Source organism: Miniopterus natalensis, chromosome 5, assembly GCF_054644295.1.
Source record: "Miniopterus natalensis isolate mMinNat1 chromosome 5, mMinNat1.hap1, whole genome shotgun sequence".
Classification (NCBI taxonomy): domain Eukaryota; kingdom Metazoa; phylum Chordata; class Mammalia; order Chiroptera; family Miniopteridae; genus Miniopterus; species Miniopterus natalensis.
In genome coordinates this window covers 22,974,470-22,992,106 of record NC_142085.1, presented here as the reverse complement: position 1 = coordinate 22,992,106, position 17,637 = coordinate 22,974,470, and the positions used below count along the sequence as shown (strand labels likewise).

The 17,637-nt window shown below is 42.5% G+C and overlaps 1 protein-coding gene across 1 annotated transcript in view; it reads left to right on the top strand.

Annotated features, from left to right (window-relative positions):
- The window catches only part of CILK1 (ciliogenesis associated kinase 1), a 34,039-nt gene extending 19,432 nt beyond the window's left edge, over positions 1-14,607 (top strand). Inside the window, exons 7-13 of the mRNA XM_016198050.2 lie at positions 1,923-2,090; positions 4,280-4,600; positions 6,055-6,245; positions 6,359-6,507; positions 7,328-7,456; positions 9,786-9,908; positions 10,931-14,607. Coding sequence (XP_016053536.1) covers positions 1,923-2,090; positions 4,280-4,600; positions 6,055-6,245; positions 6,359-6,507; positions 7,328-7,456; positions 9,786-9,908; positions 10,931-11,085 — 1,236 coding nt within the window. The 3' untranslated portion in view covers positions 11,086-14,607. The remainder of the gene's footprint in view (positions 1-1,922; positions 2,091-4,279; positions 4,601-6,054; positions 6,246-6,358; positions 6,508-7,327; positions 7,457-9,785; positions 9,909-10,930) is intronic.
- The last annotated feature ends 3,030 nt before the right edge of the window (positions 14,608-17,637 follow it).

Genomic DNA, 17,637 nt, shown 5'->3' with positions numbered 1-17,637 from the left:
TGTTTCCCCCAACCAGCTCCCTTCTTTCATTCCCCATTTGTGTCTGTGGTCCCATCGTAATCCCAGAGCCCCAGCCTTGAGGCCGAGTGTCTTTCCCTCACGCCCCTTCCCCTCACCCAGGCCGTGGGTCCTTAAACCCTGTTGACTGTCGCTGCACAGCATCTCTCACATGGCTCTCGTCCTTGGAGTCCGCTGCTGCCGTCACAGACGGGGCCGTGCTCCCCTTCCCTGTCTGGGGTGTCACTCTTTCTGCCTTCAAGTCTTTCCCCCCCAGCTTATCTTTCAGTCTGCAGCCAGCTCACCTTCTTAAAGAACAGGTCTGGTACTATCTCCCCTCCTAAAAATATTCACCAGCTCCTCGTCACCCAGCCCCCTTGCTGTCATCCCCTGCCCCCACTTCATACCTGTACCCCCCCCACACCATGTGCCCTGGAATCTCTGCACTGCAGTGCTCTGCATATACGCAAAGGTCTGTCCCATACCCCAGTCTGCTCTTCTTCTGAGGCCCCAAAATCGTCTTTCTCCCCACTGTTCCTCTGATCTCCTCTCCACCTTCCACTGTGATCTGTGTTATTAATACAATCATCTGTGTCCATATCTGTTTCCTGGACATTACGCTCACTCAGGGCAAGGATTTGTCTTGTGTTTATTTGTGTTTCTTTTTCCAGGTCCTAGCACCATTGCTGGTACAAACCAGTTCCTCAAAAGAAACTACTAAGTCATTTGAATGAGTCATTAGTGGCACCTCTTCAAGATTTCCAGAGTCTCCTGCTGGAGCCTCCCCTCCTGGGGATAACTGTGTCCATACCTCTCATAACCTTTCCTATTTTTTATTCTGTATTCCTGTTATTTCTAATTAATTAATTAATTAAAATAATAGTTCTTTTTTTAAAAAATATATTTTTATTGATTTCAGAGAGAGGAAGGGAGAGGGAGAGAGAGAACCATCAATGATGAGAGAGAATCATCGATCCACTGCCTCCTGTACTCCCCCTGCGCGCCCCCTGCTGGGGATGGAGCCTGCAACCCGGGCATGTGCCCTGACTGGGAATCGAGCCTCGATCTCCTGGGTCATAGGTCTGTGCTCAACCGCTGAGCCACACCAGCCAGGCTGTATTACTGTTTATAAATAAACATCTTATTTTTTCCTTTGGACAGTAATTTCATTAAGGGCAAGATTTACATCAGATTATTTTTGGATACCCAACACTACGCCTATAGTAGGCATTCAGCAACTAGGTGAATTAATGATATAAGCAATACATAAAGCCACTTCACTTTAAAAAACAACAACACAAAACAATTAACGCCAGAACGTCTCTTGTAAAATAGTGGAGTGTTGGAACTAGAAGCCAACCTTAAAGATCACTTGTTTGTCCTTTCCCGTTGTTCTAGCATTTAGTGTCACAGGTATGATGGATGGGAAAGCAGAGAGCTTGAGTTGGGGCGGTCCAACTTTCTTTGCTGCGGGACTTCTCAGCATGTGCATTTTGAATCATCGAGATGGGGATATGTAGGTTTTGACAAATTTATTTAACTGGGACAAGGTGTTTTGTTTTATTCCTTCCCCCAAATGTCCTAGTAGCAGTTTCTAAAACCTCTGCCTCATGGAACACAACTGGTAAAATATTAATTTGGTTTAACCCCCAAATCTCAAGAGAGGAGCTGTCTTGCGTTAAGGTTATAAAACAAGTTAGTAGCAAATCCAGTGTCTTCTCTATACTTTCCCAGAGTTCGTGTACTTTCTGGTCTCTGCATAGCATCCTCCTGTGGATCAGTCATCACAGGAGAGGTGCCAGGAGAGTGGATATGGGCGTGGGTGTGACATGATTGCCTTTCCCTTATGGACGCACATGCCAGGATCTACACTGCTGTCCCAGCGAGTCAGCTGAGCAAGATTTTCTATCTTTTCCTTCTTTCAGACCGACTGGCCAGAAGGCTACCAACTTTCAAGTGCTATGAATTTCCGCTGGCCCCAGTGCGTACCCAATAACTTAAAGACCCTGATTCCCAACGCTGGCAGTGAAGCAATTCAACTCCTGAGAGACCTGCTTCAGTGGGACCCCAAGAAACGGCCGACAGCTAGTCAGGTTTTCTTCCATTTTCTTCTGTTCGATGTGTTTCTTATGAAGTTCATATCTAACTCTGAATAAGTCCTATATATCTCACAGGAAGTACTTTATTTGGTATTATGGGTTAAAAAAAATAGTATTGAATACCACTATTGGTGTATTATATATAAGAACTTAAAATAGTTTGAAAGTGTGTAAGGTTAAAGTAGTTGAAGTTTAAACAATATAGTTGCTTTGAAAACTGGCATACAGTTCACATGATCTATCACCATATATGTGGAAATGAAAATAAACATATATCCACCTGTGTTTGGAGATTGCTTTCAAATATGTTCTTTATAAGTTAAGATTATGTAGCAATTTGTTTATAAGTCAGTGCTGGTTGTTGAAAGGGAATTTGAAAATGTCTTCTAAAATCCAACTCGCTCATTTTACAGATGACAGAGAAAGAACAGCAGATGAGATAGAGCTGGGATAATAACCATGATAAACATTTTATAGCACGTTATAGTTCATAAATGCTTTAGTATGTTTTTGTGCGAATTTAACCCCATTAAATAGTATTACTCTTTTCATTCTATAAATGAGAAAAATGAATCTCAGAAAGTTTAAGTGATTTGCCCTCATCACTCATTTAGTAACTAGTTAGTTCAGACAGTGCAACCAACTGCAATTCAGTCACACAAATGGCAGGTCTTCTGGCCCCATACCTCCTGTTTTCTCTACCCACCCTCCCCCAGGTCACCTCGACTTAGATTATAAAATGCACCCCAAAGAGGTGTGGTGGTGCTGTGGACTCCAGCACGCCCATGCCTCCTGCCAGCTGCTTTTTGCACTAGTTGTGTCTGGCCCCTTCTCACCTTGTCTCATTGACAGTTACATTGCTCAGGGGATTAAAAAGGTGACCAGTTCTAATCAGAAATGATGATTCTGCTAAGCAGAAGTGACAGTGACATTTGAAGACATTGCTGGTGTGATGTTAGGCCTTGTGAGAGCTGGAGCGATGGTAGTTGGGGGATTAAAGACTTGTAGAAAAGCAGTTTTCCAAAGCTCAAAGAAGAAAGAGCCAAAACTTGGTACCATAAGGTTCTGGATAGCTCAAGAGGGTAGGAAAGCTCTCAGAAATGCACTCGGGATGAAATGCACAAATATTCTCAGGGCAGGAAGGAAGATTTCTGATGAACTCAGTGTTTTAAAGGATGCACACATATAAAAACAAAAATATTCTGTAAAAGGGAACCTAGAGAGCACTGCGTGCTTTCAAGAATTGTGGCAGAAAAGCTAAAAATACCCCTGAGTCAGTGGAGACTTGCAGAAATGGGACTATGGAGGAGAATTTTCAAGTTAGATGCCAGGGCCCAGGACCTGTACCAGAGTATTCACACTTTTTGCCTCTGTATTTGTACTTGCACTGGTAGTTACAGATGTTTACAACTATGTCCCAGAGGGGTTAAGAAAGGTTATGTTCAGTGATTTTCATTGAAAAAGACCAGGGAAGACAGGGAATATTTCAGAAAGACTTGGAAGATTTATCCCTTGGCTATCTAGAAAACTCGATTATTCAGAACAACTAGCAAGTCTGGGTGCCAGTTGATCCTGATAGGCAAGGTTTGGCTCTGTCACGCGTTACACTCTTGGCATTTCGGGGTAAAGCAGATATACCTGCTTATCTTACACTTGATTCTTCAGGGCCCCCCAGGATCACTGTGTTATATCATTTTTTTCTCTCCTATGGAATGAGGAAATAAATGGGCTTAGAAAGGTGAAGTATTATATTTAAGACATATAGCAAATAAATTACAAAACTAGGATCTGTGTTGAGCCAGAATACTTTCCAGTAGTTGCAAAGGTACTAGCAGTGTAACTGGCTGCTTTAGGCAGATCATTTTAAGTACACGCATTTGATGATACTTTAGATAAGAAAAATCACAAGGGGTGTTACAGATTCAAGGTGCTGCTTTATACAGGGTGGAGCAAAGGTAGGTTTACAGTTGTTCATCTGGAAAATAATAGTTAATAAATAATAATACAAGAATAAACTGTGTTTCACATACTCACAACTGTAAACCTACTTTTGTCCCACCCCGTAGTTGGCTTAGACTAAGAAACTATAGTAAACTGGTCTCATGGAACGTAGCCCTGTGAGCTGATGGTATTAACCTTCCCGCTAGACTCCTATCCTAAAGCAGCCCTATGTGTCATTCCAGGCGCTTCGATATCCTTACTTCCAGATTGGCCACCCCCTGGGCGGCACCACACAGAGCCTTCAGGATTCAGGAAAACCACAGAAGGACAGCCTGGAAAAGGCAGGCCTGCCACCTCACATTAAGCCAGTCCCTCCTGCCCAGCCCCCAACCAAACCACACATGCGGATTTCTTCGAGACAGCATCTAGCCAGCCAGCCCCCTCAGCATCTCATGTACCCCTACAAGGCAGAGGCGTCCAGGACAGATCACCCAAGCCATCTTCCAGAGGACAAGCCAAGCCCCCTGCTCTTCCCATCCCTCCACACCAGGAACCCTCCAGTGGTAAGCGGCGAAATTCACTCGTGATCCTCCTGTCTGGCCTATTTCTCTTCTCACATCACTTACTTTGTGAACTGGTTTTTTTCCTCCTCAGCCTATAAAGTCTAATTATAGTAAGTTTACCTTTGTAATAGCATGAAACTGTGAGAAGAGCTTTGGCCTTGGAGTTAAAGAGCGAAGTTCAAGTTCTTACTCTGCCTATTTATCACGAGAGCTAATAAATAGGTGGTTGAGAGCTGGATGCTGTAGCCAGATTGCCAGGGTCTCAGATCTCGGTTCTGCTGTTTCACAGCTCGGTGGCCCTGTGCATGTCACCTGGCTCTCTGTTCCTCCTCTTCTCTCTGTAAAATAGGGATGATAATAAGCACTGCCTGATAGAAATATTTTGAGGACTAAAATGAGTGACTACTTGAAAGAATTTAAACTAATACCTGGCGCCTAGTAAGAACTCGATAAATATTAGTCATTGTTACTGATCCCTCTGCACTCAGCTTCCTCACCTGAAAAAAAAGATTATTATGTCTGTCTTGCCCACTGGACAGGGCTGTTCATGAGGATCAAAGGTCCTGCTGCTTGTACAAATGTTTTGAAAGTCACAAAGTGCCACAGTAATATTTGTAGGCCGTTACTCCCATGAGTGCCATTAATGGCTGTTAAGGCTAGGCTGTTAATGGGGCCAAGATCTTTCTTCTCCTTTTGGGCTGGAGTTCAAACGGAGTCAACGCGTGTTAGATTTAATCAAATAGTAACCTGACCAGGGAGTCTAATTACCAGCAGCTTTATAATGCTGTCTGAAAGTCTGATTTTCTAACCCCTTTATGCAAAAGTAATACTTTTCCTGTCAACTAGTATTCATTTACTGAGCTCTGGCTCCCAACCAGCACAGTGCACGATACCGCATGAGGTTACAGGATGGTCTCTAGACTTTTCACTTTACCCCAGCCCAGGACTCGATAGCAATGTGTGTTTGGAAATTTCCTATTATAGCTAACTCTGTAGTTAAATTGTATCCAGGTCTACCAAGAAGGCAAAGAAGATATTACTTGTATTGTTTTCTGTAAAAGAAGGGGATGACTGGCATCTTAGCTATATTCTGTTACATCTTTATTTATAACACTTTAAATCACGGCAACTGTTTGAGATGAGGCCTGAATGAGAACCTGGCCATCTTCCCAGTATGGGAGAAGTACCTTAAACTTCTTTTTTTAAATTCTTTTCATATACAACTAGTGTCCCCATAAGATGAAGCCCGACGTAATCTGTGCAGGGTAGGGGAGAGACAAAGGTCTGGAATGCGTTTCTCAGGTTGTCCTTTCGGATAAGCAGTGCGTATTAGGGAATGCTGTGCCCCAGGACCCTCCTTTTCGTGACCAAGAAAGTTCAGAATGGGGATTAGCCATGGGTGAGCTCCATTAATGCCAAGTATTGCTTTTTTTCCTCTCTCCTTGTAAATACAGAAAATCCTAGCTGGGCTGGAGCACAAAAACGGTGAGATCAAGCCAAAGAGTAGGAAAAGGTGGGGGCTTGTCTCCAGGTCAACAAAGGACTCCGATGACTGGGCTGACCTGGATGACTTGGATTTCAGTCCATCCCTCACCAGGATTGACCTGAAAAACAAGAAGAGACAGAGCGATGAGACCCTCTGCAGGCAAGTGTCTGCTCGTCTGTAAACGGGCTGGATCTGGGATTTGTGAGGGGACCGTTACCCGTCTGACAATGCTTTCTCTCACGCATGACCTGAGCCACGTTCTCTCCATTCAGATTTGAGAGTGTTTTGGACCTGAAGCCTTCTGAGCCCGTGGGAACAGGAAACAGCGCCCCCACCCAGACTTCATATCAGAGGCGAGACACACCCACCCTGAGATCCGCAGCCAAGCAGCACTACTTGAAGCACTCCCGATACTTGCCTGGTAATGAAAACAATTCCCTTTTCTGTGACCACTGATAAGAAACCATTTTTCTGGCATCCCGTGTTGACAGAGATTCTGTTTTGGAAGGCACTTGGGGCTTCTCTTCAGAACTGGTAGGAACATCGTAAGAGTATTTGCTGGAGCCCAGGCCTCATATTTTTAGTTTATATAGTTGCCTAAGATAAGAAGCTTGGTAGAGGAAACTGGGTCCAGCCCCCAGGGAGGGAGGAACTGGTAAGAGTCAGGCAGCATGCCTGAGGCCTCTCCCTAGACATCGGCAGTGCCTGACACAAGTGGGGATGCGGGCGGTCTAGAGGGAAAGTGGTTTGGCTTGAGGTTAAGGTCAAGGCAGCCTTGGACATTAGGGAGTCTGTGAGGGTTGTTGGTATAGACTGGAGTCATCAGCACAGGATGAGAAGATGGATCTCGGGGGACAGAAAGCAGAAAGAGGGGAGCAGAGAACTACAGGGGTCAGGGCTTTGGAGGGGGGATGGGGAGGAACTTAGATGACAGAGAGGCAGTGGTCTGTGAAGGGGACAAGTAGAGATGTCCAGGAGCAATAAAGCCCAGGACAGCATGAGAGGGGGTCAAGACATAAGATGTGGGACAGATCTGTTGGTAGAAGTTTCAGATACCTCTCTCAGGCTACCCACCAGTGAGTCAACATACTAAACCCAAAGACAGCATCTTTTCTTTTCACATGCAATTTTTGCTTAGGTTCTTGACCCATAGAAACTTTTTGACCAGTTGAGCTCTGCATTAATTTCATGCCTGAAGTCTGGTGCATATTTTGCATTTTAAAAACTTTTCTTCCTATCAGGAATAAATATAAGAAATGGCATCCTCCCAACTCCGGGCAAGGATTTCATTCCATCCAACCCGTGGTCTAGTTCCGGTTTGTCTGGAAAATCTTCAGGAACAGTGTCAGTAATCAGTAAAATAAATTCAGGTGAGTAGTCATTAGTAAATGCCAAATGACCAGGAGCAAATTCTCTGGGTGTGGCAGAGTGGATACAGAGATGAGGGTACCAGCTGTGGAACCATGAGGGTATTTCTGCTAAAAAACCCCTGGGCCTCTTATCCAGGCCTGTGCTCTTCTCTCTCTCTCCCTCCCTCTCTCCCTCTCTCCCTCTCCCCTCCCCCCCCCCCTTCAGTAGCAGGCCCTGGGGACTCAGCCAGCTCCACTGGGTCTGCCTTCAGGAGTAGCTGGGGAGAAAAACATAGTCTTTCTTGGCTCATGGGAAAAACAAAAATAACTTTGCAGTGTCTGACTTCTGAGGGGCCCCCTCTGTGGTGGGCAACCTCTGGAGGTTGAACTCGGCTCCAGCTTGTCCCCTCTGTGTGATAACCCAGCCCCAGCCGAGCATCAAGACTTCGGTTGGAAGATGGTTTGGCAGGCCCTCCCCACTTTTTAGTAAACGGGTGAATGACTTTCGTAAGCTCTGCAGGCTGACTGACCCTGTTCCCAGCTGCAGCTTCCCATATGGCCGTCCCTCACACAGGCAGCCTGCTCTGTGCTGCTCCCCTTCCTCATTCCAGGTGAACACCTAGGTTTCACTTCTCCCCACCTTTATCCATTGTGTGTGCATTTATTTCAAGGAATACAAAAGAGAAGAAAATAATATCAACACCCACACACCCACTGCCAGATTAAAAAGTCAAACTTTGGAAATAGACCTGAAGCCCCATGTCTAGGCCTTCCCTCTCTTTCCCTCCCTCCCCCCAACTCCCACCTGATTTGGGTGTTTATTATTTCTGTGCTTTTTAAAAAATATATACATGAAATACATAGTATGGTTTGGCATGTCTTAAAATTTATATGTATATAATCCTGGATCTCCACTGCACTCATTTTAATAATTATATTACGTGTGTAGCAATTATACATATATAGAATATATATCATACTACACATACAGCATATCTAACCATACAATACCATCATTTATTACTTCTACTAGACTATAATCTAGTTATCCCTTCTCTTCTCGATGAACATGTAAGTTGTTTATAATTTTGCTTTAGAAAGCATGCTGACGTGGACCTTGCTGTGCGCCTGTGTGGGGATTCTCTGGGCGTGATGTAGACACACTAGGTTAAGAGTATGCTCATCTTGGACTTTACAGATATTGTCAAATTGCTCTCCAGCAGGGCGTGGGAGTTGTGCTGCATCCTTGATGCCACTTGATATCATCAAGATTGCAAAATTTGTGCTAATGCGATGGGTGTGACATGGCATTTTTGTGTGTCTTAAACTTATGTGTCCTGTTCACTAATGAGGTTGAGCATCTTTTCTTGTATTTATTGACTGTACGCTTTTTCCCTTTTGTGACTTTACCCATTCAAGTTCTCTCCCCCTTTTTCTTCATATCTATCTGTTCACCAAAAATGCAACACCTGCTCCAGCTCCGACTGACCAACACAGCTCCTCAGACATGCATTCCAGCCATGGCTCCCGCTCTGCTTTGAGCGCTGGCCAAGAACACTGTGTGGGGAAGACACAGAGCAGCTCTCCTGCTCAGCAGCTCTTCTTTATGGCTGTACCTCCCATTTGTATAAGGGCCAGAATAACATTCCTCATCACTCCATGTGTAGCTTTAAGCCTTAATAATAAGGCTTATAGATGTTCATTGCCCCATCCAATATATACATATTGATTACTTGCTATATATATGTAGGGCATTGTACTCATGTCCTAGAACAGTAAGGTGAGTAGCATATAGTTCTGGCCCTTAAAGCGCTCTCAAGATGGAAATAGCATAATAAGTGAATGTATTAAATATATTTTAATAATGGTTAATTATTCTGATTACAAACAAGAGTACTTAGTGTAGAATTACTTGTAATAGCTAAGTAATTAGCAGAACCTGCGTGTCGATGAACAAGAGAATAGTTAAATGAATTAGGGTTTATTTATATTCTAGAATGTGACATGGAAGGATAACTGTTCTATATTATGAAATGGAAAAAGCAAATTTCAGAATAGGCTAAACCAACTATACCAAAAGAAAGAAAAATTCCAAATTTCCCTTTTCGTAAACAAACCAACCGTCCTCCACTTGGGTGTGGGCTACAGGAGCAGCACTGTCCCCTACCCCTACCCCCGTCTTTCTGACAGTGTGGTGTGTTGGAATGCTCTACTCAGAATATGTTTTTATCATAATTCTTCCCCCTCAAAAAAGTAAAAACCTAATTCTTTATTGTTCTGCATCGCTGTTCTTTAACCCTGTCGTGTGCACTTGACTTAGTACTAATGAGCTTTCGCGTTTGCAAATCAGTTGGTTCCGGCTCTACAAGTTCTAGTGGACTGACTGGAAACTATATCCCTTCCTTTCTGAAAAAAGAAGTTGGTTCTGCTGTGCAGAGGGTACACTTGGCGCCTATTCCAGACCCTTCCCCTGGTAAGTTCTATTTTGGATTGTTCATGAATTGATTCAGCAAACAGTTATTGAACAACTGCTTTGTAGTTGTAGGTCTGTTGTAGGTCTAGGACCCACCTGTGAAGGAGACAGACAGAGCTCCCTGTCTTCGTGGAACTTGAAGTCTGTAGACAATACATAGGCCAGATAAGATGCTCATAAATGCTAAGGAGAAAATAGAGCAGGCAGGAAGTAGGGAATGTGGGGGTTGGAGGATGGTGCAGATTGCAGTTTTACATAGGGTAACGGAAGAAGGCCTCACTGCAAAGGAGATGCTGAGTAAGGATGTGCAGGGGTGAGCGAGCCGTGCAGAGTGGGTGAGACTGCTCCAGGCGTGGGACTCGTGGGACTCTGACGTGTGTGCGCTTTGAGACAGGACAGGCCTGGCATGTTCAGTGAGTAGATAGGAGGCAGAGTGCAAAGTAGTGTGAGTGAGAGGAGGGGAGTAGGAAGAGGAGAGGAGGTTAGAGAGGTGAGAAGAGGCCCAGTGGTATGAGGCCTGCTGCCACCGTGAGCAGGTCATCACTGACTCTGAGCGACATGGGAACCACTGGAGGGTTTTGAGCAGAGGAGTGGGGTGGCCTGATTCCCATCTTCCAGCTCACTCAAGTGCTGGGTATCACTAGACTGAAAGGGGATGGCAAGGTTCACCAAGTAGGAGGCTAATTATCCAGGCAGTGGATGGTGCTGGCCTGGCTGGGGTGGTAGTGGTTGAGTTGGGCCAGATTCTGGGTATATTTGGAAGGTAGAGCCAATAGGATTTGCTGACAAATTACAAGTGGAATATGAGAAAAAGAGAGGAGTCAGGAATGACACCCGTTTCTTTGGCCTGGCAACTGTAGCATCGGGTAGTCTCTAATGGAGAGAGGGAAGGCTATGAGTAGGAGGCAAAGTGCTCCTCTTGGGTTCTCATTTTCTCCTCTTCTGTCACCGAGATGCATTTCTCTGCACTTTGTTTGCATGGGTCCCCTATCATTCAAGCCCGCCTTTCTCTTTCACCGCAGGTTATTCTTCCCTGAAGGCTGTGAGACCTCACCCTGGACGACCTTTCTTCCACACCCAGCCTAGAAGCACTCCTGGGCTGGTCCCACGGCCTCCGGCGGCCCAGCCAGTGCACGGCCGGACGGACTGGGCTTCCAAGTACGCACCTCGGCGGTGACAGTCAGCGAGCCCTTCGTAGGGGAAAGCAGGACACTGTCCCGCAGCCAACTGGTGTTCTTCCTGCAAGAAACTTTCAGATGGTGTGAAAGCAAACAAACACTTTATAGTTATTCTTCTGAACCAAGACATTTCAATATTCTTTTGTAAAGTTTTTTTTTTAAATATTGATTTGAATGCAATACCCTGTTTTTGTACAAAATTATTTTATTCTAATACTGGGTCCCATTATTTTCTTAAACAGCAGCATTTTGTACATATGGATTATGTTTTAGCATTTTATACAGTCAACTTTGTAACAAACTTTTTAAAGATTAATTGATTTTCTTTTGGGGTTCCAGATAATATTTTATACAGATTTTTAAAAATGTAATAATAATATTGATGCAGTATTGCAACAGGGGTGCAATTTAAGGCTACATGATAGAGGGTTATTTACTCAGCGCGTGTGGATATTTGTGAAGAGGTTAAATTTTAAATGTGGTGCACAAGGTACCTCAGGCTTCCTTGGACTGACATCAGCACTAGAAAAATGCTCTTTTGCTTCTCAACATCACTCTGTCGTTTGGTTTTTTGAGACTGCTGGGCCGTTCTAAAAGCACTGTTATATAATTCACTTTGTTTGGTGTTTGTTCCCCAGATGAAAGAACTCTGATAATTTTTTAAAATTTTTACCACACCCTTTGTTGTGGTTGGAGATAGCCAAATGAACCCAGGCTTTAGCATGCGATGCCATTGCATTCTGTTTCTTCTATTTTTTAAAATTAAACTGTGTAAGGACCCACAAAAGGGAAGCTTTTCAAGCCCCAAGATTCTCAACATAAAGGTTAATACAGTCAGTTAAACTGATATCCGTGCCAAGATGCACAACCAGAAAGCTAAGTTCCAAAGCAGCCGATTTTTCATGATAATAACTGATAGAATTTTGCATTCAGCTCAGTTCTCCAGGTTTGGCTAGGAGCACACAATGAATAATCTTCTCTCCTAGCTAAAATCTCAGCAGAAAAGATTGATGGCAGAAGTTCCATTTATCTAGGAAGCCACAGTTACGGTGATGTTAGTGTCACAGTGTGCCACATTTGAACTTTGAACACTTAACCCTGTGTAGTTTCTTTCGACAGCAAGAACTCTGTTGGCTGGCAATGGCTGTTCCATTGAGAGGAATGTTTACAGCAATTTTGAAAATGACAAAGCTAGTTTGGAGACAGAAAAAAGACAAAAGGTCCGCTCTCATCCATCTCTATAGGACACATTTGCCTCCACTCATAGTTACCTGGAAGGCAAGAGGGAAGGAGGGTCACTTCCAGAGAGTGCAGTGTAATCTCAGAAGCATATGGACTCATTCTTCCAGGGCTCAAGGACTCTCATGTGGTTCCAGGGTCCAGGATATATAGCAGGCCGAACCGTATGAAATTGTCATTTTCATAGGTTAAAATGAATATTGGCACTTTGATATGGTTCGGCCTAATAAGTTGGTAAGTCACCACTTCAGTGTATTAATGATATGTTGCAGCCTGACCTGAACCAAGTACACCGTGGCTCCCAAAGAGCGCAAACCTAAAGTCAGGAGTAATTTCTGCTTTGGAGAATCTGGCTCAGAGACGTACTTGACCAGTAACTATGATCCCGAGGGCCCAGAAAAAAGCACTTAATGGATGTGGATTTGATAGGTAATATTTTCCTGTTAACAAACTGGCGGCAGAGCTTCGGAAAATAAATATGTACGTGTAAGCACAACTTGAACCTGAATTCATTTTTCTGTATTATATTCTCAACTCATTATCTAGAGCAACAGAAAATGTGTTTTTAGAGACGAGTCCTTTACTGAGGTTAATATTTATTTTCTCTTTCTGTATTATGTATACAGAGTAAGTTAATCTGTAACCTTGCCCAGCTTGCTGGAAAGCTGGGTTTAAAATGTAAATTGTAAATTGTAAAAGCTAATGGATTGTGAATACCATATTCTTGAAACTCTAGCTTATGTTCAGGCCATTATTACTTTTTTTTTAATTGAAAAAAACCCTAGTTATCTGGTTATTACACATTATAAAGTGGTTTTTCTAATACTTTTGTAGGGCCCAAATTCAGAAAATATTTCACTTTTCTTCCTCTTACTTTTTCCTTTTTTGTCAGCAAACAGCTTCTCTTGGGAAGCTAAACACGTTCACTCATATGAAAGTCAAGAAACTGATGTTCAGTTGAGAAAACTAGAAAATTGGAAAAACAATGTACATTCTAAAGAACTAGCAAAAATCCTATAAAGTACTCCCCTCCCCACCCCACAATGGGTAAAGGGCAAATTGTGTATACAAGCTGTTTACTATAGACAGGAATAGTGACCAGTTTTTTGTTGTTAAGTGAAAAAAATGCTACCTGTTGCATGTGTTTTTCAATTACTATTGAATTATAAAGTATACTGCAAGACGCCAAGGCCAACGACAAGTTTAACCGAACCTTCCATGACTGTACCTCACTTCCAGTCAGAAGGCTTTCCAGGACATAGGACAATGGTTCAGGATGGCTCTCATTTCGTGCCCAAAGGCTCAGTGACAGGTGTGCCAAAGGGTAACCTGCAGAGGCACAAACGTTACTTGGTCTAATTGTTCATTTTACAGTAAAATCTCATTAATTGCTAAGCCCTTATCCAGCTCATGTAGGATAGGATTAAATAGAAAGAAAATAGATTTTCAAATTTTTTAAAGACACATCTCGTGCCTGAAGGACTAAATAACATCTAATACATCGACACTGTGTCATCTCCTGGAGTTTGCAAAGATTGACTATAACCAGGGCGACACATAAAACAACACAATTCTTTTGTCAAGATTTTGTCAAGAATTGTTTTGTTTTTCAGTACAAATACCAGTACTGCTGGAGTTCATGGGCACCGTGCTTTCTCATGAAGTAGCATTTCCCTTCCATCGAGCCATTGTTCTGTGCCATTTAGGAGAGGAAAAGAAAGCAGGCTGTATGTTTCAGCTCCGTGTATGACCCAAAGCAATATGTGTATAAGAAAATGTGTGACATACTATTACCTATCATTTAAAGCATACTGTAGCAACTTGTTTGTTTAATATATGTGGTTAATTTTTAGAATTATTTTTACAATTTCCAACCAAAGTACTGTATTTTGTATAATTTATTGTGAGGACCTTCTCACGGAAACCATTAAGAAAACAAACTGGAGGCAAATATCACATTCATCGTATTATTAGTTTCTTATAGATGCTGTGCTAATGTGAATTTAAAATGACCTGAATAAATAGTCTTCTGATCTCAGATATCTTGGCACTGGTAGAAATTTTAGTCACCTGATTTGATTACAAGGGAGTAACTGAGAATATATTTATTTATAAAGCAAATACTCATAATGATGAGAAGATAGAGGAGAGAAAACCACTTATGTAAGCCCCTTCTGAAATAAAATGTTGCTTTTTGAATAGTTCATCCTAAGGTGTTTAAAAATGTTAATTTTACATTTACAAAATTCTGCTCCAAATAAAGTTATGGTTTAAGAGAAGTGGATTTGAGTATTCTGTTTTTGTTTTCATGTTCTTCCATCAAACGATAACATTAGGCCCAGCTGGGGTGGCGCAGTTGAACGTTGACCTAGGATCCAGGAGATCGGGCTTTGATTCCCGGTCAGGGCACATGCTCGATCCCCAGTCGGGGGGGTGCAGGAGGCAGCCGATCAGTGGCTGTCATCATTGATGTTTCTATATCTCTCTCTCCCTCTCCCATCCTCTCTGAAATCAATAAAGACATATTTTTTTAAAAAAAGAACATTAGTATTTCCTAATTGGAATTTTGATATTTTATTACTTTTTCTTAATACTTGTACATTGGAAGTATACACTTAGAGCAGCAGTATGAAGAGTAATCCTGCAATGTGGAAGTTTTGTTGTTTTTTTAATGTAGCTTTTAGTAAGTTAGGTGACTTGAGATATTTAAAAACAACAACAATGCAGGTCAAAACTTCTTGTTTCTGATTCCATCATGATTAATACCTACCTTGTATGTTTTTAGCTTTCACAGTGCACTCACATGTACAATATAAGCCTTCAAAAGAAACTCATAACTTCATGAGTTATCTATAAGATTCCACAGGAAATTCGTTTCCCAAACATTCTTTGAATCCACAACAGAATTTTGTAGGAAAGTGATTTACCAATCAGACTTGTATTGGTGAATCCCTAAATGTGCCCCTCATGATCAGAACACCACTGACCTGACTGTATAATCGTCAGCATTCGTCTAACCTCTTGGCATGGGTGCCCCTTCAGAAGCCCCGCAGATTCGAGCTCTCAGCCATCCTTCCTGCTGTAAACACCTGCTGTAGGATACAGTCTGATTCCAGCCACTCGAGCTTAGGCTGAATTTACAGCAATTGTTTCCCTCTTCCCAGAGTGGTTACACATCAAGCTTCTCTGAAAATGAGATTTAAAGCTCTTGATTTTTAAGGCAACTTTGCCTGCCACTGAGTGGGTGGGCAGAGGTTTAAAGACAGGACTTCCCAGGGCCTCTGTAAATATACCAGGTTGGTAGGTAGACAATATGAGTAAGACTGAGGGACTCAAAGAGTCTCCAAGAAGAGAAGGATTTTAGGGGATTCCAAAGAATAACATGACCTAAGGGTACCTGTGGTAGAATGGCAGAATTATTATAGCAGGGCTTTTTATTTCTCCATGAGGCTGTGTAATTACTAGAGTCTAATGAGACTGCCTTAGTTCCTCTTTCAGGTAAACAAGATTGCTAGGATGATGTGACCCCTGTTTTATTAGGTTGGACATTCGAGCTTGTCATTTTTGTAGGTTAGGAAAAAGTAGTATAGTATCAGCAATGTGATGTGGCTCAACCAATTAGAAATAAGGGAGTGGAGATAGATGTTTCACTTATCAACAAAGTTGAATAATAATGCTTGTGCTATCTAGTTCAATGAAAGTGAATCCTTGTAGAAAGGTAGGTTAGGAAAATTGAGTCAAGGATGATCACTTTCAGCAGGGCTGGAAAATATGGCCTCCTACCCATGTTAGACAGTAATCTCTGTGTTAGGTCAGAATTAGAAAGATGAAATTGAACATACTTATATGGGAAAGCGACTTTTCTGAGTCTCGGGCTGCCAGCTACTCTTGATTTGCTTCATTTCTTATTTTACATGCTCTCTCTGGATAAGCTCATCTTTTGGTAACAATTTGCTCCATGTGAGTCCTCCCTTCTGAGTCACCACTGGCTTATACAACTGTCTAGTGGACATTACAAATTGGATGGCTCATAGGTATGAAAGACAAATATACTCATTATTTCCCCCCAAACCTTGTCCTGCACCAGGCTTTATGGAGCTAGGAACCAAGGCTTCATTCATTCATTCATTCATTCATTCATTCATTCATTCATTTCATGCTTTTAGTAAAGATTCTCTGAATACCTACTCTGTGTTAAGCATTATTGTAGGAGCAGGATATACAAAAATATACTGTTTAAAATGTGAAAATCCCTAACCGTGGGATTTACATTGTATGAAATCTACAGACAACAAAATAAAATGTATAGTATATTAGATCACAATAAATATTATGAAAAATAGTCAAGGAGGGTGGAAAAGGAAATGTGTGTGTATGTTGGGGGACATCATTTTAAACTTTTATCTTCCTCCCTTTCCCACTACTCTGATTAGTAAACCCTTTACCTTACACCTCCTTAATATCTCACCTTTTCTTACCCATCTTCTTCAAACTCACGATACTACTTTAATTCACACAGACATTTAACAGGCCTCTCTTTCTTGACACCCCCCCCCACACACACGCACACACACTGTCCCAATTCATTCTTTACACTTCTGTCAGATAAATCTATTGAAAATAAAATCTGGTGTGTTGCTGCAATTGATCAGTACCGTGGCTTCTCAAGGCAGGTCCTCTCAAGAGCCCCTCCTGAGTGAAAACAATAAAACATCTACAGTCATTTGAAAAACAAGACAAACACAAAACCTACAGTCTAGGAAATAGGAGCTGCATCTAAAAACAGGAAAGTTTTGAAGCCCTTTTTGTAACCATGTATTTTTACCTTTGAATTCCACGTAAATGCAGCATCCTATTCTATAATATGTATTAACAGAAGTTTTATAACACATAGCTATGCTACCTTTCAAGAATCAGCTATACATCTAACTACTTACCTGGGTGCAGAATTATAAGTTGTTGCATGTATTAGTGTGCCTGTAAAAAAATAATAATAATAATCATTTGGCGTTGATTGCAGTGAGAAAAGAAAGGCAGACTGCCACGTGCAGCGCCTCATTTGGATGTGTCTGGAGTCTTGGAAGCTTGACTACCCTACGTTCTCCTACAAATGGACCTTGAGAGCTTGTTTGGAGGTTCTAGCAGGGGAGCGCAGCTACTCGTATACCCTTGACCGAAGACCGGTCCTCTCCTCTGGGGGGAAGGTCGTCCTCTTCGACCGAGCGCGCAGCTTCGGGAGGGACGCACATGGATCGGTGAGGGAGGAGGGGGACACCCGCCTAGCCAGCCAGATCAGCCGAATCAACCCTGGC